Genomic DNA, 24,721 nt, shown 5'->3' with positions numbered 1-24,721 from the left:
AACTGCATTTTATTAACAGCTGCTTTGTTTTTTTTATATAAAAGACATATTTAAATAATTACAGCCACTTTTTTGGGATTAAACAAAATTAAGAGCATCAGGTTGAATCTGAAATTACAGCATGTTGGAACAAGTATTCATATGTTACATAGAGGTAGTTTTTACAGAGCTCTGCAGTCCAACACTGTGTGTCTGTATGTGTGTACTTGTATTTACATCTTTGTGAGGTCCAAAACATGTACAAACCTGTTTTTGTGTGGACATTTTGTCTTTTTAAGGGCTTTTTTCAGGGTTAGGCACTTAGTTGTGATGATTAAGGTAAGGGTAAGGGGCTAGGCTAGGTAAAGCATTATGTCTTTGATGTGTCCTCACTGAGATATAAAAACAAGTTTGTGTGTGTGTTCCTAGCTGTAGTTCCTCAGGTAAACCAGTCTGTGAGGCTGGAACTTCTCCCGACACAGAGGACACTCAGCCTGCGAGCAGCAAAAAAAACACAAACACAAACAACAATGTTAACATTTTCACGGATAAGTGGAACATTTCACAACGTCAGTTACTGGAGCTTCAAACTATCCTCAGTTTAAATTCAAATATGGTCTACTGTGCATTAAGTCGCTGGGTGTGAAGATGGTCAAAACTTTATATTAGATCTTGAAAAGCACTAAATTAATTAGGGCAGCAATGATTATAATCATTAATCAATCACTAAATGAATCTCCAGCTATTTTGATAATGAATTAATTGGTTTAAGTGTTTTTTTCAAGTTTCTGATTTTTCTGCTTCTTAATTATGAATATTTTCAACTTTCTTTCTGGATGTTTGGGAAACATTAATCGACATTTTCTCACATTTTATGGACCAACTGATCCCATTTACTAATATCCTGTTAAAATAAGCTGCTCGGCTGAGTTATCCACAGTTTCTTCATGTGGAGGAGTTGATGAGTACAAGCAGAAGACACCGACACCTGCTGGCAAATTTAGTAATAGCAACATTTAACATGGTGAAATGTGAATTATGCGATCATAGTAGAGCTGCAACTAATGGTTATTTTCATTATCGATTAATCGTTTTGGTGCAGAAGATTCTCAAACCTGGAAGTGTTTGGTTCACAAACCAACATTATTCAGTTTTAATGATTTCTTTGTCATATGGAGCAAAGAAACCAGAAAATATTCACAGTTAAGAAGCTGGAAATTGTTTATATCATTATTATTATTATTAGTGTTTTTGTTTTTGTTATTGTTTTTTAAATAACACTCAAACCAATAAATCGATTATCAAAATAGTTGATGTTTAAGTAATTGTTTCAACCCTGGATCACAGTGAAGTGGATAGCTATGGATAAATGATATTTGTGTTCTTTGTTTCCCTAAACATGACCAAATTATAATCTACATGTGATGCAGATGATGTCACACATCACACACACATCTGTGTGTCTGATGAACTCAGTCACATAAAATAAGACTTATTATCATGAGAAACATTGAGCATTTTTATTTTATTTATCCTTAACTGATAGAACAACAGTCAAACCATCAACACTGTCAGGAAGTATGAGTTAGATCAGATACCATTTTCTCCTCAGTGTTGCCCAGAATACGATCAAGAGCCTTTAGTTTGTAAACAGTTTTAGTATGTGTGTGTGTGTGTGTGTGTGTTTGTGTGCGTAGGTGGGAACAACTGCAGTGTGTGTGTGTTTAATTGTATTATAATTATGTCTCTGCAGTGTCTGCTGCTTTTTTATTATATACCTGCTGCTGCTGCTGTTGTTGTGCTACTGTGCTTTTTCTTAGGCCTAAAGCCAACGTTCACAGTGCTCTATAAAAAGTTTCCTCGTCTCCTTTTATCATTTAGTTTGACAGGCATTTCTAGAAATAAAAAAAACATGAATAAATCTAGGAGAAAAACAACAGCGACTTCTGTTTACATTCAGCTACAGTTTAGAAAAATAAAAAAATTAAATACCTGCCAGTACAAATTAGAACAACAGCTACTTTAAACACAAATTTAGGGTTAGGGTTAGCCTCACTTAATGCTACTCATACTACTCCTGTTACTACTACTACTACTCCTGTTACTATTACTACTGCTGCTGTTACTATTACTAATGCTACTACTACCACTACTATGACTGCTTATGCTGCTGCTACCCTTTAGTGCTTAAGATAAATACTCAAATCACTTTTCAACAATGTGAGCTTCTCAAATTTAGTGTGGTCGTCAACCCATAAAGAACCACAAGTTTTACTCTAGTTAAGCAGCAGTGGAGCACATTTAAAGAGCAACATCAGTTATCATGGTGTTTTGCTTCATAACACTGAAAAACCAGAGTTAACAAAGACGAAGAAAACAAGTGCAGAGGAGAAAATCGTCTTCCAATATCAAACCGATTTATGGCTCCGTATACGAGGAAGATCATAGGGAAATCTGTTAGCAGATTTCTGAAAATATACACAGTTCAGTGTATGGAGTGGAGCTGTGCTCTATTATTACTATGTTTAAAATGTTTAAAGAAAACTGGGTCAACTTTGTGTTAGATGATTGTCGATTGTGTTCACAGCTTTACTGTGTTAATTGCGTGTTGACTTTGATGTGACTAAAGAATATTTATGTTATGTCAATATTAACATAGGTATGAGCGGGTATTACAGGATTTGTTCATTGATGATGTTGTTAAGTTTTGTAAAACTTATTAATGGACATTAATAACCAGTAAACAGGTTTGACCTCTTTGCTTCTGTGTCACCATGGATGTGGACAAAGTGGCTAAGCTTTAAGAGTATTGTTGACTGAAAGTATCCTGACCTTGGTGTTGCACCACTCTGTGATGCACTCCCAGCAGAACAGGTGTCCACAGGGTGTGGAGGTCGAGTGTCTTCTCTCCTCCAGACAGAGGATACAGCGGGTGACTCTGGGACTCAAGCTTGTTGTGCGCTGAGGACTGAAGACACAGAGAGTTTCTATCGTGTGTTTCTTCATGAAGGTCTTTTCAAACAACACTTCACTAAGAGAAAGTCCAGCAACTCTTGCGTTGACCTGCTTGAGTCTGTCCAATGAATGATAAATGGAAACCTTGACTTTCGGGCTGTAATATTTGTTCTTTATTTCTTAATTATATTTATTTGGGCACTCCCTAATTGGTGACAGTAACACCAGAGCTGAGCACTTGTGATCACATCATTTAAGACAGAAATTAATATCAGGTCCGATATCAAAATCTTGAGAATAATCTGATACCAACATCACTCAGATACAGTGATTAGTGTTGAGATGAAGCGTACACAGACAGCCAGTTCAGTACCTGAGTTTCCTGTAGAGCTTCCACTCCTTCCTGGCTCTTTGTCTCCGTCTCAGGTTGTTGAGCTGGAGACTGACAGTGATGACCAACTGAAGGAGGGACACTGTGCCCAGCAGCCTGTAACTGTTCCTGATGGTTCTGTCACTGCTGTCCAGGCCCATCACACGCAGCTACACACACACACACACACACACACACAATATTAATGTACAGTACTGTGCAAATGTCTCGAGGGGTCACCAGCTTTGTTGTTTTTATGTCTGTCAAACACTGTGTTCAATGGCATTGGGATTGGAATGATGTGACTAAATGTTGGTCTTATATAACAGCAAACTGTCCATGACTTTACCTGATAAACCATGTGTTTTGTTTGTAACGCTCAAGCATGTCTTGAATAAACCTGGTGTAATGGAACTTTTACCACAGCAGATATTTGTCTACATGAAAGAGTAGAACAAACACAGGTTTTACCTGTAAAATGAATTCGATTCCGCCCCAGGTTTAAGCCAGGTATGGAGGGTTGAAACTTCTGAAACACGTTTCCCATATTTTCAGTGACTGTGAAATAATTATAATCTACGGTCTTAATAGCATTGCTAAAACAACAAATCTGATGGTGACCTGAGACTTTTTCATAGTATTTTCTATATATAACAAGGTGGATTAACTTGAACTCAATCTGATCTAAAGTTCCTCATCAACAGCAATAGTCTTTTGTGCAGATATAATGAGGGTGGCATGGCTCAGGAGGTTAAGTGGCCATCTGGTGACCAGAGCAAGTTGGAGTCACCTTGAGCAAAACCACTGAACCTCTTAACTGCTCCTGATGCTGCACAATGAGTGTGCGCATTGCAAAAACATAGTAATCGCTTTCAAAGAGACAAAAGACACAACTTTGCAGCTAATTAAGAAGATCAAAAAGTTTGAAAGTGCTTGGTAAATGTACATAACAGAACAGATGTTTTAGCTCAGTGTGAAAACATCACCACTGAGGACACCGTCCGTGCATTTTACTGAAAAATACAACCAATAAAATAATCATTACTATTTTTGGTTGGTCCGTGACATGGGTCTCTCAGTCTCAGGGCCCTGTCAGAAAATCCAGGAGAAACGCTGACAGCAGCTTTTATATTTTTGTCACAGGGAAGTATTCACTTGAGGTTTGAATGCAAAAGTAGTTCTGTCACTCCTTGGCTGGAGCTACTAAAAAATAAATACATACTTCTCTATTCTTTTTAATGAGTAATATATGAATAATGTGAAAAAAAAGACCTACATAGCTGATACCAGCCGTCCTCTTAGACAGATGATAGAAGGAGCCCCTGATGTAGAACAGAGCCGCATGGAATCGGTGTAGGAGGGTCAGACCCTGATGTAGGACAAAGATGGCCGGCAGACACGCTCTCCTCTGGGACTCTGACAGCAGCCCCACTGCCCTCTGCGTCCACTTCCTCAGCCAGGACTCCAGGCTCCATGTCCCAGATGCTGCCTGCCGCCGCCTCACAGTGCTGAAGCTCTCCTGCTCACCTTCCAGCTCATTCTCCAGACACACCAGGACCTTATCCAGGAGATATGGCAAGAATGCATGGCAGAGGACAAAGAGGCCACGTCTGGCCGGTGAGGGTATCTTCCGTTTAGACGGATCCACCTGGACAATGCTGACATACTCTTCCCCTAATGTTTGGTAACCTGGTGAGGAGGATGTTTCAAATAAAAAAAAAAGTTGCTTATAAATAGAATGAACTGTAAAAAAAAAGAGCTTATTGTGTAGTTTTGTCCGCAGTTGGTTAGCCCAAGTCTCTCTCTCCCTCCCTCCCGATTAACTAACTGATTCACAATTCATTAATTGCTGTAGCACTATAATTAAAAAAAAGAGAATCCTGCCTACTGTATCTGTAAATCCAAAGGTTTGGTTAGCAATTACCTGATAATGTAGTTAATCCATAGTATACAAGGTCTGATAGCAGCTCTATCTCTTTCCTCCAGTCCAGCCATCTTTTAGATCCTGAAGGGGGGAAAAAGAACAAAGAAACCTTTACTTTTAAAGCACTAGTGCTGCCCAGACAACAGCCTTCATATAGAGGATGAACAACACCCCGAGCGGCCACTTAATTAGGTACAGAGGAATCCTGAAATTGTTAAAAACACCACCCGGGGTTGATGTTCTGTTGCTGATGCTCATCTGCTTCAATGCTTGATATGTTGTGTGCTCAGAGAGAGTCTGGTGGTAATGAATGATTCATTTAGTTACTTTTGGCTTTCTATCATTTCAAACAAGTCTGGTCATTCTCTTCTGACCTCTTGCATCAACAAGGCATTCTTCTCCCAGAGAACTGTCTCACCGGGTTTCTTGTTCTCAGTGAACATCTCAAAATAAATCTTCAGTTTCTAAACTAATTGTGCCATGTTCTTAGTCACTTCAATCACCCTTTTTCTGTTGCTTGGTGTGACATCAGGTTATCTTGACCATGTCAACATGCTTGAATGCTTTGAGTTGCTGCCTTGTGGATCCATTTGGTGATATATTGTTGTTCTTCCTAGTGCAATACAATAATTGATATACCAGGGCAAATATTGATATTTTAATTAACAAATGAAGGTGCTGTAAAGTAATTGTTACTTAATAAATGAAGTAGTGAATTAAATTTTGGCTTTTTCTATTACTGAACATTGAATTTGCTCATCTTCTCCTACACCCATTTTCCCTTTTTTATATAGTGTGTAGTTAAGCCCATGTGTGCCCTTTAAACTGGTAATGACTGTCTCTTTCTTCTGGCTCCACACCAGTGTGCTTTTGGACATGTCAACTGCTTTTGTTGAAATATGTCCGCATCCTTGCAAAATCACCATTATTAGCAGAGTGGCGCAGCGGAAGCGTGCAGAGGTCGATGGATCGAAACCATCCTCTGCTAACTTTTGGGCAACACAAACACAGCATTGTCTGTACATTTGCATACGTCAAGGTTAGTGACTATATGAACTGATGAAGACACTTCTACACATTTAACACAATAAAATCACATATTTCGGATGAGTTTTGCAACTCAGAGGAGATAAGAGAGAAATGAGCATCTGTTTTGCGTGTAAAGATAGATGCTACAGTAAGCTAAAGGCAGCAGAGAGCTGCTTGACGGTATATTTAACTTACCAGCAAGTGTTTGAAAAGCTTCGTTGGCGTTGTTTCTCAGGAAGGTTTGATAATATTCGTCTCTTTGGCTGGACCGAATCAACTGGGACTGGTTTGCCGGGGCGAGGGGCATGCTTGTTGTTGTTGTTCTTGGCTAACAGCAGGGTTTTGATGTCAGAAGCGAGCCAATGTGTAGTTCATGGCGACATATAATTCACGTCTACTGACCGAGGTTATTATTGAGAACAAAAATAAACCGAGTCGCAACAGTTACATCCACAGAACACACGTTTCAGCCACTTTGAGCTGTACAAACTCAAACACTGCAGCGTCACGATGACGCAGCTCCGCTAACAGGCTAAGCTAACTCACTTCTGTGTCCACGGTGTGTGACCTCCTGACAGAATATGGATCCGTTTATGGGATTAAAGTTTACATTATAATACACTTAATCTGTGACCAAATAAATACAGGAAACACAAAGGAAGTACATTCTTCTTCTCCTTTGTATTTGGTAGAGGAGAACCGCACCAACAACGTATTGCTGCCCTCTACAGGTCGCTTTTCTTCTTCGTTGACTCATTTTGGCAGGTGGTAACAGCGTAGAGGTGTATTACCGCCACTTAACGAACTGGAGTGTAACTGCGATGATATGCGTAAAGGAAACCATGAAAAAAATAAATAAATAAATACATTGAATAATAATGTCTATTGATCCTGTATCTCGTAGGTGTGATGGCTAATCATTGCCCTCCATTCAGCCCCTGAGGTGCCCAATAATGGATTCAATCTGGGCTTTTTCTACCACTGAAAATTGAATTTCCTCCTCTTCTCATCATAACTCCTACACCCATTTTCTTTTTTTTATAAAGTGTTAAGCTAAGCCCATGGTTGCCCTTTAAACTGTTAATGAATGTCTCTTTCTTCTGACTCCACACCAGCGTGTTGTTGGATAGTGTACAGATGTTGTCCAGTTTCATTTATACCCCAGTCTTGTTGCCATAATTTTAGCATTAGCATTTGTATCCCCACAATTGCTTTCATATCAACTCCTTTTGCTCGAAGTGCTTGCTTTACCAGAAACTCTTATGATCCTTCCTGCATCCTTATGATTTAAACATTGTCTGCAGAGTGGCGCAATGCAAGTGTGCTGGGCCCATAACCAGCGATGGATGGATTGAAAACATCCTCTGCTAAGGATTTTGGGTAGCCTTTGGCTAAGAGGGAAAAAATTGTGCTTGTAACGCCAATGATTGGCGTGACCCTGAGCAAGATACCCAATCGTCTGTTGCTGCCCATACTCCAGCAGCTCTCGCTTGTTTCTGTTCATTACTGGTGTGTAATAAAGACGGTTTAAATGCAGGACAACTTCACTACCACTGACTGGTGTGTGTGCAAAAATTACACGATGCTATTATTGTACATTCTGTATATGAATTGATGAATTTTTTAAACCAGAGCTATCTAACAGATTTAATGCTGCTGCCTAAAGCTTTCTGAAACAAAGATAGCGTCATCGTCGCCGATTTCTTCTACTCAGTGTTGTTTCATATTTTCTTATAGAGTATAATCTGTGTCGATATTCCAAGTTTCTTCATTTTAGCCCAGCTGTCCAGGTTGAGTAAAATACACAGAGTGTATGGGAGAGTATGGGAACACTGTTTCTCCAGCTGCTCCCGCAGGTCTCTGAACAGTTTCCTCATTTGAAGCGAGTAGATCTTTCCCTGGATGAGGACATGATTGAGTGATTCTACTGTCACACTTGACATCAGAGTGTTTCTCAATCAGTCAGCCCTCGGTGCTCGAGTCCTTTTCCTTTTGCACTTAAAATGAGTTCGTTTTTTATATTTCCATTGTGCTCGGTGTTGCAAAGACCGTCCCCTTCATTTCATTTTCTCACGTGTTTTGATTCCTATCATTTCATCCTGTGTTGCATTTTTTCACCCTCTACACCAGTGGTTCAGAAAACCTTTTATACCAAGAACCACCTGAGGAAAATACTGAGCTCTCAAAGGAACACCATTACCACCAATGTTAAAATACAGTGGTGTAAACAGGCCGAGCAAAGTCTCATCCTCCTCCTCTTCCTCACATACACACACTGGTATAGTGAAATTAGATGAAGATGGAGCGAGAGATACTTTGACTCTAATTATTATTATTATTTCTTATTTTCAAAATTCCTCACATACCCTTGTTTATACAGTAGAACAGTATTTCGGATTTCCCCCCCAAGTACCACCAGAGGAAGCTCACGTACCACTGATGGTACTTGTTCCACAGTTTGAGAACCATGACTCTACACCCATATATGGTACCAGTGATTTTCGGGACACTCAAGGTCACAGTACAAAGTATAAAGACAGTACAAAATGCAAATGTAAAATATAATTATGAATATAAATATAACAAACAACATAAAAACAGAAGTAGGTGTGTTAATGTGGAGGAGCTCTGCGAGATACTGAGGGGCGACGTTGTTGATGTCCTTGAAAGTGAGGAGACGCGATGTGATGCGATGTTTAACACAGAGACAGTGGAGTTGCTTGACCCTCACACCTATACGGTCAATTTAGAGTGTCCAGTTGACCTAATCCCCATATTGCATGTCTTTGGACTGTGGGAGGAAGCCAGAGAACCCGCAGAAAACCCATGCACACACGGATGAACATGCAAACTCCATGCAGAAAGGCCCTTGTTCCAACCGGGGCTCCAACCCGGGTCTTCTTGCTGCAAAGGCAAGAGCGCCAACCACTACACCGACCGCGTGGCCCTGATAGGATGCACAAACCTTTAATATCACATATATACTTTACTGAGCCTGCTGTAAAGATAATGTACCACTAACATCATGTGACCAGAATGATTTATTTTAAGATAAAGACGACAAAAAACAAGAATGATGAGTGCAGTTTTGTAAAAATAAAATAAATAAAATAATCGGACAGATATTAGATATTGGTATCGTAAATTTAAACGTGGCATAGAGCCATTCTCACTGTCTGTACAGTGTTAAATCAGGTTTGATTTCTTTGTTATTGCTCCTGAGCCGCTGCACATGACTGAAAACCCTTGTTATCCTCAAACAGCCTGCGTGCCACTAATATTTTCCTCTAAATGGAAACATCATTTACAAAAGGGACATCATGTTTGATTGAGGAACACCTGGAACTGATTGTGATTGTTACTCATCATGTTATAAATCAAGAGTGAAGTCAACTCATTTGCCTATAGACTTCCATTCACACTGTTTCCTGGTTGGTTTCGGGAGGAACCTGGATGTCTGAGTCCAGCCTAAAGTCTAGCAGCGGGCCGGTCCCCGACTCGAGGGTTGTGGGAACACCATCAGACCAATATTGTGACCCAGTTTTGATGTGACCCCTCCACCTGGATGAGTAGGTGAAGTACAGTCATTCACTAATTCATTCAAAGGCCGGGCAGCTCCACTGTGATCTGCCTGACAAGTTGCAGAACCAGTTTCTTTGTCTCCACAGTGCTGCTCCCTGAGCCAGTTAGGTGTACCATAACCGCTACTGAGAGAATGTTCCTTTATAAACCCACTCCGATCCTTTTACTGCAACGTCCTGGCAGCACTCGCATTAACCCCTCAGAGTCCCTGTCACGCCATCTTGAACACCAGGAAGTTGCACTTTGCTCTCAGTGTCGGGGGAGGAGCTGGGCCTTTCCTCTCCCTCCTCCTTTAACTCGGGAGCTGCTTGTATCTTGAAGGTGGAGGCTCAGGAAGCAGTTTGCCGCTCGGACTGAAAACCACACACCAGCACACGAGGAGAGTCTGCACAGGTAAGACAAGAACTCGACTGACCGCGTGCACCTTGTGTCTGTCTACACTGCCTGTTTGATTGTGATTTTTGACAGGAGAGACGTGAAGCTCTCCCTCGACACTCACTTTTATGCATCTGGGAGTTCAGGAAAAAGTTGTAGTCTTGACACATGAAATCAGTCAGGTGCACGAGATTCACCACATCAGAGCGACAGCACAAGCAGCTGTGATTCAGATCTTATAGATAAACATCAACCAGCTGTGATTCAGATATTATAGATGAAGATCAACATGCATACCTGTGTGTCATCGCAACAACACTTGTGCTGTTGTCATTCCTGTGATATTAGAAGATCATTTTTTTAATCCGTATATGAATGAATGTCGTACTCGGTTGAGGTCGGAGTGTTTCAGTGAGTTTGCTGCAGTCAGAGTTTTCCTCAGGCTTCGTATTCTTTCAGTCGAACTATAAAACTTCAAATAACCAGAACTCTAACGTGTGAGGCAACATTTCACAAATGTACGAGGCAGCATGATGTGTTTGGGACATCTTATACTGTATATTCAGAAATTATTATGATTATTGTTATTATTTTGAATAATAACAACAACAACAATAATAATAACAATAATAATAACAACAATAATAATAATAATAATAATAATAATGATTATGATAATGACAATCATAATCATAATCATAATCATAATCATAATCATAATCATAATAAGCACAACAACAATCATAATAATTTGACAGCTTCATACTGTCTGATGCAAGTAGCAGATGATCATTTGCAACACCCGTCCCAAGGAAGAGAGAGGAAGAAAGAGAAGAAGGAAAAAAGTCCTCTGTCAAAGTCATTTTCTGTTGTTTTATATCATCGCGACGAGGCTTTAATCCCGTGTCAGTGAAACCAAATGAGTACACAAGCACAACTAACAATAGACGACACAGCAGCTGTGAACACTGTGTGTGTGGGTGGCAGGTTGTTTGCAACGGGGACATCCTTCCTTGATGGTCCCTGTGGACACACTCACAGGCAAACACACACACACGCACACACACACACACACACACACACACACACACACAGTGGGAGAAGGGGAACTGAGGTGACGACACCTGCTGAGTAGACAGAGCACATCTGTTTCAGCTGCAGCATCAAAAAACACACATGTCATGTCTGGAATTCAACCGGAACATCACAAAGGTGCACACACACTTTTCCTTCAATGCATTTAGGTTTTTTTGGTGCTGAGGTAGCATGAAAAATAGACAAATGAATGAAAAAAAATTACTATAAAGTAGTCTACAAAAAGTCTTTGGACACATCAAGGAGTAAATCGAGTTCCTAATCCAGTGCTTGAAGTGGGCTGGCACTTCCTAATCGGACTATTTTGAGTACAGGCTCTTCTCACGAGATGCTGGTACTCTGGTTATCTGTGCACTTCATTATTATGGCCTGGAATAATAATCATTTCTCAGGATGTGCTTTGTGGCGTTCACCAGTTTCTAGTGTCTAGAGTTTTTATTTTTATTGTTAAACAAGAACATTATCTATCAGACAGATGATCCACTGTGGTCAACCATAAAGAGAGAAGCTGAAAGAACTTGAAAGAACTTGGAGATTGGATAATCTAAATATACAAGTTGGCAAAACTGTGGAACATAAGTCCAGTTTTTTGTTAGTATTTATTATAGACTAAAGATTTAAGTAGATGTTGTGAAGATGACAAACATCTTCTGGCATCTTTTATTTACTGAGGATTTTCACAACCCTTAGTGTTCATGTGGAACATAATTGCTGTGGGGATAATACACAACTCCTGAGGTTTTTTTTTGTCTTTTATCCTTATTGGAGTAGAGTTTTGTGCAGAATTCACTTTTCTTTTTGTTCATAAAAACGAGGGAAGCGATCTTTGAAATGTGAAGTATTTCCAAAAAAAGTACTTTTTGTCCAGGTGTGTTTATATAGTTAGTGAAAATGAAAAAGAAAGTTTCATCCGATTGTCTATAAGGTGTGCCTAAAAAAAGGATATTAAACACTTCCTCTAGCCTCTGTCAGGCATGTCCAAAGTCTGCCTGCGGTTTTATAATGTTTTATTTATGTCCCTGGGATGGACCGGGACAGAAAATAATGTCCATTAGCTGCTAAGGAGTTACGCTTTGAAACCAGAGTCCACTGGGTTTGCAGCACAGTCGTGACACATTCATTCATTCACCTCCTATTATGATATCTGACTCCAAATGTGAAAGAAAGGCAGCATTTTTTCATTTATTCACTCCTGCGTGGCTAAGATTTGGTTACATTGCCATTTAAAAATGACAATTGTGACAAGGAAAATCTAATTATTATTTGTAAATAACGTTTATTGTTTTAAAAAAAACCAATATAAGTTCACTGGCCCCCAGGAATCTTCACATTAACAAATCTGGCCCTCCATATAAAACGTTTGGACACACGTTTAGTAATATCTCCAGACATACATGGCTCATATGGATACACACTCTGACATAATTCAAGCAACGCAGTCGTGTTTGCGTGGAACTCACTTGCAGCTCATATTGCTAAACACACAATAAAACCAGGTTTAAAAAAACGTGTGAAATAACATCTAATGACCCTACGGCTGTTGTATTGTGTAAATCATTAGTCACGCAGATATGAAGTAAAACCCGTATGTCTGGAAGTGTGTGTTTACGTCCACTTTTCCCCACCAAATTTCATGTTGATTTTTGTTTATATTTGTCTATTTTTAATGTCCATGTTTTTGTGTGTGCAGCAGAGGAATAATAGCACAATGTTATGACCACATGACACAAGAGGGACATATAAAAGCTGAGGATGTTTGCACACTGAGCCACGAGCAGGAAACTCCTCTGAAGTCCACACACGTGTGGTCATGGTGTGACAGAGAACTGAGGAAGAAGAAAGACTCAACACATTGATGACTGGCCAACCAGTGAGCTTTTTCAAAAGGATAATAATTATAAAATGACATTAAACTGACACAACAAATACTATCGTACAACCAACAGCAGTGAGACATTGATAAATACTGATGATCACAATAATACTGGCACTGCAATGTATTAAATTTACACATTGACTGCTGATTGAACAGATTAGACTCCAGGCTCACTGAAGTCTGGCTCTTTGCCTGATTTGGACGAGGCTATGGCTGCATAGAATAAATCTTCATGGCAAATTATGAAAACTTGTTCCCCTGAAACAGAATCTATAAGCTTCATCAAAGCAAGATAAACTGGAAAATCATGCGTTCCATTTACATCAGGGAACAGGGAGCGACGACAACTGCTATTTAACTACGTTCCAGTTGAGAAGACAGAAGAAAAAAAAAAAACCCATGACACACAGGCGTCTCAAACTCAAACGACCTGGGGGCCACGGAGCATCTAGTCTGGTCAGTCAAGTGTAAAAACTACTGTTCAGTCGAGGGTGGGCGATATCATCTTAAAAAGATATCCCAATAACAATATAAGTGGAGATATTACATGGAATTTCAAAATAAAAGAGTTTGTTTTTATGATGCATAATTAGTGTAGTAAAAAATACAGAAATAAGTCATGGTAAGTTGATATTTTGAGTTTGAGATCTCTGCCCTACAGCATAGCAACATGACCATGCATAAAAAGTGAACTATGCTATGTGTAACGTGCAATAGAAATGAAAAGCACAGTGTTTGCTCACTATCGACATGAGTGGTGTGTGTCCCTGTGATGGACCTGTCCAGGGTTTAACCCACAACCTAAAAGAGATACTTGAGCAAAAGAACGTAGAAGTACCAGTTACCAGAAAATGACTTTGGTAGAAGTTGAAGTCAATTTCTTTAATAATATTACTGACGTAAAACTAAAGTATATGACATTTACTGTCTCAGTAAAAGTCTCATTTTCTGATATAAATGGACTTGAATTTCAGAAGTAAAAGTATTTAAAAAAGTGAGGACTTAAGATTGAGTCATAGTGGCTCAGTGGTCGGATGAGTTGTGAGTTGGGTTTAATTCCTGTCTCTACTAGTTTCTACTGTACTGTGTACTTGAGCAAGGCACTTAACCCCATGTTGAAGCGTGTGAATGAATCTATATAAATACAGATCATTACCAACTCTTCTTCTTCTTCTTCCTCTGATTTTATTTGGTAGATAGTTAGAGGGAATGTAGTGGAGTAAAAATAAAAGTTGCTAGAAATACAAATAACGAAGTAAAGTAGAGTCACAAAGTATTTGTGCTTCGTTGCAATACAACACTGGTAACCCGCCTTTGGCCCTATGTCAGCTGGGATTGGCACCAGTGACCCCACAACCCTCATACCTCATGTGGAGGATGAAGTGATAGACGATGAATGAATGAATGAATGAATGAATGAATGAATGACATGAGTGGCAGCCAACTTGGAATCCTATGTTTTTGAGGATGCTCTGATTGCTTTTCGAGTTGTAAATCTGACCTGCGTTTGTGTGGAAGCTTGTGTGAAGCTTGTAAATTCTGACTTCGGACTGCATGGAACACACCATAATCCATTAACTTGGGCTGACACACACACACACACACACAGACACACACACACAGACAGTTATGTACAGGAGACGATCAGATAAACTGTAGATAATGTAAGTGGCTGCAGACCATGTTGTGAAGTCAGAAGACAGCATTTGTGCCATATGACTCCTTTACTGTACGACTCCAAACAAACAGGCGTTTGTTTGGAGTCGTACAGGACGGTGCACGCTGCACGCTGCACTCTTACTGTTACTGTTTAATTTGATATGTGGCTGTTCAGAAGAGGAGAAAAGTCTTTCATCCACACTGTATGTAAGTATTATTTTCTGTTTCTTTTATGAAACTGAGCCATTTTGACACTCACACTTACGTGTCGGGGGCGTCATGTGACTTCATAGTAGGAGAGCTATTCAGGTTATACGGCAGCTGTAAAAAAAAAAGCTTTATCAGTTCTCATGAAGTCACCTGATCCACTTAGTCCACTTCTCTGTACGTGCTCTGACTTTGGTTCTCGGTTCAACTGAAGATGTGATTCCAGTTTTATAAAACACGACTCAAACAAAGGAGGAAATCGTGCTTTAGTCTGATTCTATTTTCAGCCGCAGATTAAAGGGACAGTTGTATGAGGTACTTATACAAACATACATAGTCAGTCTGTTACACTTACACACGCGTGTGACTACATCGTGTGTGTGTGTGTGTGTGTGTGTGTGTGCTCCCTGTGCCGAGGAGCGGAATATTAAAGCCTAAAAATGTATTTACTTATTTATTTTACCAGATAAAATGTTTGAGAGCCATTTACAAACATGACCTGGCCAAGAGGCTCCAGTATGAATAAATACATAAACACATAAATACATATAAACAACATCTGGTACAATTCAGGGCCGGTTCTAGGATTGTGTACAGGGCCCCACTGCTGCCCTCAAAATCATTCTAGTACATCCCACAATATACATACACAGTGTATTTTTCAGTGTATGGTCCAAAAGAACATGATTTGCTTTAGTTTATGTTGACACCTGTAAATTATCTTTATCATTTTTCATTTTGTTTGTAAACATTTAGGGATTTTCTGTCGACAGTTTTCCGGTGAAGTAGGTTTTTCATAGACACTGGGTTTTAGTTTAGTTTTACTCTGGAGTTTGTTTTCTTTTTTTTCCTCTCATGTATCTTGTTTTATTTTGTAGGCCCTTCCTTCCTTCCCTGTGTTTGTTTCCTGCTCTTATTAGTTTCACCTGTGTCTCGTCGTTAGGTTCCCCCACAGTCTCCCTGCTCCCTGTGGTTTTTCTGTTTGTGTAAGCTTGTCTTGTTTACCCTCATTTGTTTGGATTCAGTGTTGGATATTTTGTTTTGGTGGATTCTGGCTCTTCTGCTACCTACCTGCTGTAAGTCCTTTTCGGTTGTTTAAAAATATGAAACTCAGTTATGTGTTTGGGCGCCTGTGTCTTGTTGACAGTTTTAGTGGCTGAGAGCTGCCAATCAATCAGAAATGTTTAAAAAGGATGATTCACTGAATGTTTGAATATTCTAAACTCCAGCGCATGAGTACTCGTGTAAGTAATACATGGTAATTTAACAGGATGTTGCGCTAAAAGAGATGCTTTCAATGACCCTGGTAAATTTCAGTAGCTTCATGATGCATTCATGAACGTCTTAAATTTGACTTATGCAAACATACACACAGTCCACTAACTAAATGCTTGCTGCTGCCACCTTGTGTTAACAGATGCACCACAAAAACAATTTTTTAATCAATACAATCATTGATAAAACACCTTTTCCAGGTTTTTTTTATTGTATTTAGAAGAATTCATATTAACTAATCGGCTTTGTATTTACAAGAATTCATATTAACTAACCAACTTTATATAAACAAATAATTAAATGCCTCTCCATAGACCCAGTGCCAAGTACATAATAAAAAAACAAGGACATCCAATTCAACAACAATAGTAAAGTGCTTTAAAATATAGAACAGTTTTGGATAATTCATGGTGTTATGTCAGCTCGGATATTGCCCAACATTACATCACTATTTTAGTCGTGCTTTCTGTATAATTATTACATTTATTCCTTTTGTTAAAGTGTTTTTTGAGAAATAAGACAGATTTAAAACTATTTAGTTTCATAACGACTCCTCTCCTCTGCATTTGCAATAAATTGCCACGGATGACAAATCTAATTTCTGTTCAGCCAATCAAATCTCGCACATGCACAGGCATGAATGTGACGTTAGTAACAGCGTTGAATCACAGGTGAAGCAGGTGTTTACACGGAGAGCCAGAGAGCCACTGACTCAGAACAGCAACTCGTATGATCGATGCTGCTGTGCTCCTTAAACACGTCAACACACCTGACAACACAGCCGTCTGACATGTAGCAGATGCTTGTTCACGTTGTGTGTCTTGTATGATAGAGCACTGGTTATACTCAGAGAAAACCACCACCGCAGCTGTGAGGTGAGTGTTCGACAACAGCAGGAAACACGTCAGGCTTCACCAACTGTCTGGAACCTCAGTCATGAACATGACACCTCCCCACTCTCTGCAGATGAGTGGGAAATCTTTGTGTGGTAGAGCAGGAGACTGGCAGCGTGGATCTGCAATGATGATGTGATGAGCAGGACAGCAGAGTCTCGAAATCCTCTTTTCCACTGGTCCAAAAAAAAAAAAAACCCAAAAAACCCCACCCGCTGAGGTTTGTCTGTTGTTAGAGTGAGAATAGATGGAATCCGTGTTCACTCAGTCGCTGTGATGCAGTAGATGTAGTTTGTTGTACGCTCTGGCTCTGATCAGCAGTCATGTAAACATACAATATTAGTACAATACAGTCATTTCCAGTTGGAACTAATGTGAAAGTTATAAAAATAACCGAGTGGAACAGTTTGTTTTAGTACACATAGGGGAATTAGGAATAGTAACCAAAATAACAACTTTTTTTCCCTGTGCTACCAGAGTAAAATGGTACAGTTCGGTCCGGGTGAAGCTACAATGGCTCCACCCACGTCAGTCAGCTGATTGGGCGACAGCGAAAGGGTCACGCCCATGCGATCGGTGTCAGTGATGTGCGGTGAGGTTCATGACAGGGATGTACAAATATATGAACCCAAAATAGAAGCTTATATTTCAATTTTGACTTTAATTGAATAAATTGAGTTGTTTTAAAAGCTTTTAATTATGTTTTAATAAACATACTGTTCAACAACACAATAGCAAGAGAAACAAAAGAATATTTATTAATATAAGGTCAAATTCCAAAATGTAAATGCTTCTTTCTAATTAAGATTTAAAATCGTCGGTCTTACCTTTTATTTATTTTACATATATATGTGTATGTATATTACTATTATTATATAATATATATAGTGATAATTATCACTATATATATATGTGTATGTATATATTGTAAGTCCATGCGCCTAATCCTTCTCCAAGAATGTCTCTGTCACGCTGCTGTAAAAACCGCCCTCTGTGTAGAAGAAGAGCACGCAGCGACGTGCTCCTGTTACCCATTGTGCATATGCAGCTCAGCACTGCCCCCTATCAGTGTGGCACGGTACTTTCTGCCTCACCCCGTGCACTTTCACTGCGTATTTATGGCCGATCAGAACTAAAGTCAGAACTCGGTCTAAATAGGTCGCACACATTCATTAAATATATTAGACAGACTGTGGAACGTCCGCATGTGTAGTACATGTATATTGGCGATATAATGTAAAGAGAGAGTCGTGTGTGTGTGGCACACGCCGTTCCTGTTGTGTCGCGTTAGACATCTTTTGCTTGTTGTTGTTGTTGTTGTTGCCGTTTGATGTCGTCTTCCGTCGGCATCGCACAGGTACAACGTCACGCTACATATCGCACTGACGCAGTCATGGACACACATAAAATGTTTTGGTATCTTGCTGCACAACAGCTAATAATCACCATCTTCAATTTGTCTGAAAACAGACAGTGAAGAGACAAGTTGCCCGACGTATTACTTGGTCGACGCTGCCGGTTATTTATTTTTTATATGGCGTTATGGCTCAGCGCTGCTTCCTGCCAAAATGGCGTTGTCTGCCAGAGATCTATTGTATTTTGAATCTTGGCTCCACTTCCTCTCCAATGTGGAAAAACAGAAACTCCTGCACTGGAAATAGAAAATGAGATGTTTTCCGGTGTAAAAGAGGTGAAAGGAAATTTTCTGACATCTCTGACATGAAGTGTGCATTTTGAGGAAAGTGTGCAGTGTTATTATTGTGTTCCTAATGAAGTGCTTGTTGATGTTCAACTAAACCACTCTGAAATATTCACATAATCAGAGACTCGTTACTCTGCCAGCTCACTGGCAAACTAACAAGTGGCAGCGTGTGTGTGTGTGTGTGTGTGTGTGTTATGTTGTGTTTATTGCTGCAGCAGTAACACCATCCAAAAAATCATTACATTCGAAGACTAATCAAAGCTTGTAAATACTGAGCACTTGAAAGGGCAATGAACATGTCTGTAGGGTGTAATTACGTCTGCAGCATCTGCATTAAAAAACATTCAGACTCACACACAGCCCACACTTTAGTTTGATTGCATTATGGAGGGAAAAAGTGCCAAGTTTGGAACACATTCTCTGACCTTTACAGAGCTGCAGCCCGCTAAAAATATTTCCTACTTTTCATTTCGTGCATCTGTTTGTGAATGACTGTGACCTTTTCAAATATGTTGCACACATGCTGACCGCCCTGGACCGCATTTGCTGACCGTACAAAGGGAGACCAAATCTGACTTGGAAATGAGCCGTGAGATAACTTTTCTGACTTTTTCCTGACTGTCAAAAAGCCTCAGCTCTTTGTGGAAGTGTGTGTGTGTGTATATACTGTGTATATATATATATATATATAGATCTATATATATATATATATCTATATATATACCAAAGATACCCTTGAACCTCGAGGTGAACACTTGTGATCAGATCCCTCAGGACGCACATGATGGTTCTCTGTGTCTGTGATGTGCATGCATAACAAAGGCTTCTGTTATAATTCATTAAGCTTTAGTACATAGTTGTATGTATGTATGTATAGACCGATTCATCCATGACATTTACCATTTCTCAATGTCGGATTATTTCTTAATTGGCCCGTTATGTATTTTTGTGTGACACAGTATTAGCGCTGCAACGCGTAATAATCGATTGCTAATCTATGAGTCAGTTTGAGTGCTTTTCTTTTCAATAATTGACACAAGTTTTCAGATTTTTAAGCTTCTTAAATGTTAATATTTTCTAGTTTCTTTGCACCATATAAGAAAGAAATCATTAAAAGTTAATCATTTTGGTTTGTGGACAAAAACAAGACATTCGAGAACATCATTTCAAGGTTTGGGAAACAGCGACCAACGTTTTTTTCTGACATTTTCTGGACCAAACGAAAAGAAATCGACAGATTAATCAATTATGAAAATAATCTTTATTTGCGGCCCTATACAGTACACTCACTACAGTAACTTACACTGCACGCGCACACAGACAGCTGTTCAGTCTGTTTTAAAACATTTTGTTCTTACAAACAGCCGTGACATCAGTCGCTATTTGAATACAGGGAGGAGGAGACTGATCCGATCACATGAGGTCGCAGACGCACTTTAACGTTGTCCATATACGATCAGATCAATGAGGTCAGATGTTAATATCAGGTGGTGCACAGGTTTAGGTGTCTTGTTTCTGAAGGACTTGTTTCAAGACGACGGCGTCATTTCTGTTACATCAGACAGTCAGGGAGGAAAAGATGTGGATGTGGTGAACAGTAGGTGTTCAATAAGAGGTGGTTTTCAGCAGGACAACGTAGCCGTCACTGAATTCTCCTAACTCTGCAGTGACCATCTGCACTGTCAAGGTTTTGTGTCTCATGCAGCAGCAGCAGCAGCATCTAAAGCTGCATCAGTTCTGCCACCACTTCCAGAGAAGTGGAGCAAATGTCGATGCGTGTGTGTGTGTGTGTGTGAGCAGATTGAGGCCTCCACTGATCTTCTTTGTCACGCTGATTCTTTCTTGTGTTTCTTGGTAACAAAGCAGAAAAAACATATGACACTTTACTTGGCTTTGTGAAAGAGAACACCAGAGCTGGCCCACATCCCCAAAAACTTCTTGCTTCACTTTTCAGTTTTTTTTGCGAGATCAGTTTTACAAGAAGGGCAATCGCATGTGTATCTTCTTGACTCTGCTGCAGTGAACACACCACACACTCTGTAACATGCTGCCAGCCAACTGTATCCCCCCCCCAGGCTTGGCAGCTACAGTACGAGCCTGAGTGTGGTTTGATGGGAAAGTGGGCTTGCTAACCCTTTGTTGAGGTTTGTTTTTCACCATGGTGTTGGTTTTCAGCCTCTTTCAGGGCAGTCGAGGGGGGATTTAACAGCGGTGAAACCCGGCACCTTACATGGGATAAAGACCTGGTGGAGTGAAAACAATCCAGCCTCCTGGGAAAGTGTGTTGCTGTGTGTGTGTGTGGCTGTTCATTCATTTATACAATAGAGGGAAAACTCGGACAAAGATTCAGGGCTAAAATGTAAGAAGCTGTGTTTCTCTGTGATTAGTTTTAACCCACTCACAGTGCAGATCAATATCAATACAGAATCTCAGTAATATGTAAAACTGAAATGACTTTGTCCAAAATGATGCATGAACAAACCAAATGTCAACACTTGACTCTTGGTCATATAGTGCTAGATATAAGAACTGGGCTCATAGGGAGCCAAACTTCAAGTGGAAGTGGAGCACATACTTTTACAACACCACTGTAAATATCCGCGCATACGTTGTCGTAAAAACTGACTGCCGACACTGAAAGGACAGGAAATCGTTGTGTGTGTTGTTTCATCTTCCTCGCTTCCTCTGCTTCTTTTTTGCCGGCTCTGCCAAGATGAACACCCGAAATAACGCTGTCGCCATCTTCATCTTGTAGCCGGTATGTCCTGATTGTAGCAAGACCTGAGACCCTGATCTGACAAGACGGGTCTTCCACTAACAGACAGCCCCCCATCTCCCCACAACAAGCGACTGAACCATCACAATGACTCCGAAGCCTTTAAATGAGTAAAAATCCGGCGTAGTTCTGCTTTAAAATTACACTAATAACACACATTCTCCTTTACAATTCAGAAGGAAAGTACTTGCTCAAACAAAACGACATCGCTTACATCAGTGTCTGTGATTCTAGAGCCCCTTGTTGCTCTGTGTAGAACTAATGTGTTAGTTTGCCTTTGATTGTTGGCCTGTGATAGTGATACACAGCAACATGTGCAAAGAGCTAATGAATCAAACCAGTAGCCTCGCTCTGTTTAGCTCTCACACGCTCACATATTGAACAGTAGCTCTGATAACAATAGGACTGTGTGTGTGTGTGTGTGTGTGTGTGTGTGTGTGTGTGTGTGTGTGTTCATACATGTCTCACTGCCTCCCTCTTTCTCTCTTAGTCACAGACAGCTTAGGAAAGCAGCCAGGTTTACACAGAGCATGTAACAAGGTAGTCACAACAACGCTCTGCAGCCCAAAACCACAAGACGAAACACACTCTTCTGCAAAGAGTGTGTTTCGCTCCCCCCTCTCACAGCACCGTTAATACATTCTTCAAGCGTCCACGGTGAGTGTCGACTTGAGCTCTGACACCTCGGCCGTGGCTGGACGGATGTGTTGTGTTTTGTCCCCTGGGTGCAGAGTACACGTCCAGCTCGGTCTCGCTCACAGAGCTTCATTTGAAAACTTCCTCTCTCTCGCTCAGACTCCGTCTCGTCCGCGTCGGTGCCGGGAACCGGAGGTTAAGTGCATGACCGCGCTCCAGCTTGTATCTAACTCGCTGCACTTAGCAACAAAGAGGGTGTTAACCTGCAGTTTAATGTTACCGCTTTCAGGAACTCTTTTGTTTCTACAGTCATGTGCATAGTAATGGACTCGCCGGTGTAGATATCCGTGTACACCACATACTGCAGATTTGATGGATTACGGAATTTAATTAAAGGATTAACGTGAGGGTAAAACTATGTCAAATATCTCTTCTGACTTTGTCACCACACAGTGACTGTGTCACTGTGTCACTCACCAGCCAAGTTTAAATGATTAAAAACACACACACATACGCTTTAGTGGGGACCAAAGCACGTGTCTGCACAGAATACTTTCATAAATGATTCAGTATCAAACATCGAGAGAGGTGACATTTTCAAAATATTGGTCGCAGTTTAACAAGATACTGTCCTCGAAGTCTACAGTCCTGCTCTCTGTCTCCCTCTTTCTATACAAGTGGTACTGCAGCCTCATAGCTGGACTCTGCTCTTCTTTCTGTTCTTATTCTCAACCTCATTTTCTTCATCTTTAGGAATTTTGAGAATTTTCTGTGTTTTTGCATCGAGATAAGACCCATTCTGAGAAAAAAGTAATAATTCTGAGATTAGAGTCAGATTTCTGACATTTTTATTTCCCATGTGACCCTAATCCTCTTCCACAGTTGTCTGTGTTGTCACCGTAACATGTTTTTGCCCTCTGTGATTTTCTAAGCTAACAGTGGTAGACCACTGAGAATTTAGATTCTTTCGTCTTTTGTTATTGAGAATAAATCAAGATAAATCGGGAGCTTGTAATAAAAGTCATATACTCTGAGAGAAAGAAGCAGAAGTGACAGCTTGATTAATTCTGGTACTTGGCTGGATTTGTCAGCGTAACCAAGGGATAATTCAGGTTTTCCCTGCAGCTCTAACTAAGCTTCATCAAAGAGGACGCTTTCAGTTTTTTATATTTTTTCTTCAGATGTAGAGAGAGAGTGTGTCTGCGTCTCAAAACCCACACTGAGAGCTGATTCCACAGGAGAGAAGTCTCAAGACTCGCGCAAGAGTAAATACAACTCCTCCTCTGCTTACTCTCCACTTAACTAATATGGGTAATGTACACGTGAAGTATGGACTGCAGATTGTCTCCTTGATGTGGTGCAATTTGTAATCATGTGTCCTCGTCACAACCTCGGGATAAACAGAGCAGCAGGGCGGCGCGTGTGGGAGAAGTCACCGCACGCACATGTCGGGGCAAGTCAAAGCAGAAGTGGCTCGACGAGATGCTTATCTCACATTTCCAATGAAGAAGGCTTTGATGGACACGGTCCTGTGTGTGTGTGTGTGTGTGTGTGTGTTTGGTCACTTCCAGGAGCATAGTCATTAATATTGTCCACTAACTCTCTTTGGTTATTCATCTCGCTGTGGTTCGGGGTCAGAGCTGCAGATCACACTTTGATGTCTGATCTAATCTGCTGCTGCACTGCACGCGCCGTCAAACTGTGTCGTGTTCTTTCTTTGTTCTCAGAGAACAAACTTGCTTTTGTGAGAAAAGAACGCTTTATTTTTCAGCAGACTGAATTATAATAGTACCGGGAAGAAAATACTCACAAAACGCCAGCGCAAATGCATTTGTACTTGTGTAGAAATGTCTTTTTCCATTTCATTTTCCTCGTAGTGTATCCTCAGGCGATACTCGGAAGAACAACAAAGCAAACTTGGGAGAACCTCATTCTTGTCGCTGTGGATTAACAGCGGTACCAGGCATGTGTCGAGAGGTTTTACCCACAATTCATAGTCGGGCAGCGTCTGCACCAGTCAGTACTAGTTGGGAACAGTCGCCATGGCTCGTTGGCACAGGAATCTGTTAGTGTGGGAGGGTAACAGACCTGATCTGGGGGGACAAGTTCCCTTTCCCACTTGGCCGTGGACTGAACGCTGACAATGTTTGTTTTCTTATAAACTGTCGCTCTCAAAGAAATGGAGATCGATGCGTTCAGTTTTATTCAGTTGGTCTGACACATCATGAAGTCTGTGATCTTTCAGTCGTCATCATTCCTTTTCAATAAAATCAGTCGGTTAGTGTTTTCAAAACCTGTAATGACCAGTTTGGAATAACGCTGTTAGGTAACGGCGTTATTTTTTCGGTAACGGGGTAATCTAACTAATTACTTTTACTGGACGGAAAA

The 24,721-nt window shown here is 40.3% G+C and overlaps 1 protein-coding gene across 1 annotated transcript; it reads right to left on the bottom strand.

Annotated features, from left to right (window-relative positions):
* Positions 1-285: 285 nt before the first annotated feature.
* Positions 286-6,954, bottom strand: pex10 (peroxisomal biogenesis factor 10). Its single transcript, XM_044037277.1, has 6 exons — positions 6,453-6,954; positions 5,229-5,309; positions 4,581-4,993; positions 3,308-3,474; positions 2,812-2,947; positions 286-473 (listed from the first exon to the last, which is right to left on the bottom strand). Exons 1-6 carry the CDS (start codon positions 6,562-6,564, stop codon positions 405-407), a joined length of 978 nt encoding a protein of 325 aa, XP_043893212.1. The 5' UTR covers positions 6,565-6,954; the 3' UTR covers positions 286-404.
* Positions 6,955-24,721: the final 17,767 nt, after the last annotated feature.

This window comes from Solea senegalensis, linkage group LG11, assembly GCF_019176455.1.
Source record: "Solea senegalensis isolate Sse05_10M linkage group LG11, IFAPA_SoseM_1, whole genome shotgun sequence".
Taxonomy (NCBI): domain Eukaryota; kingdom Metazoa; phylum Chordata; class Actinopteri; order Pleuronectiformes; family Soleidae; genus Solea; species Solea senegalensis.
Note: the sequence above shows the minus strand (reverse complement) of the source record. Positions and strands in the feature narration are given on the sequence as shown.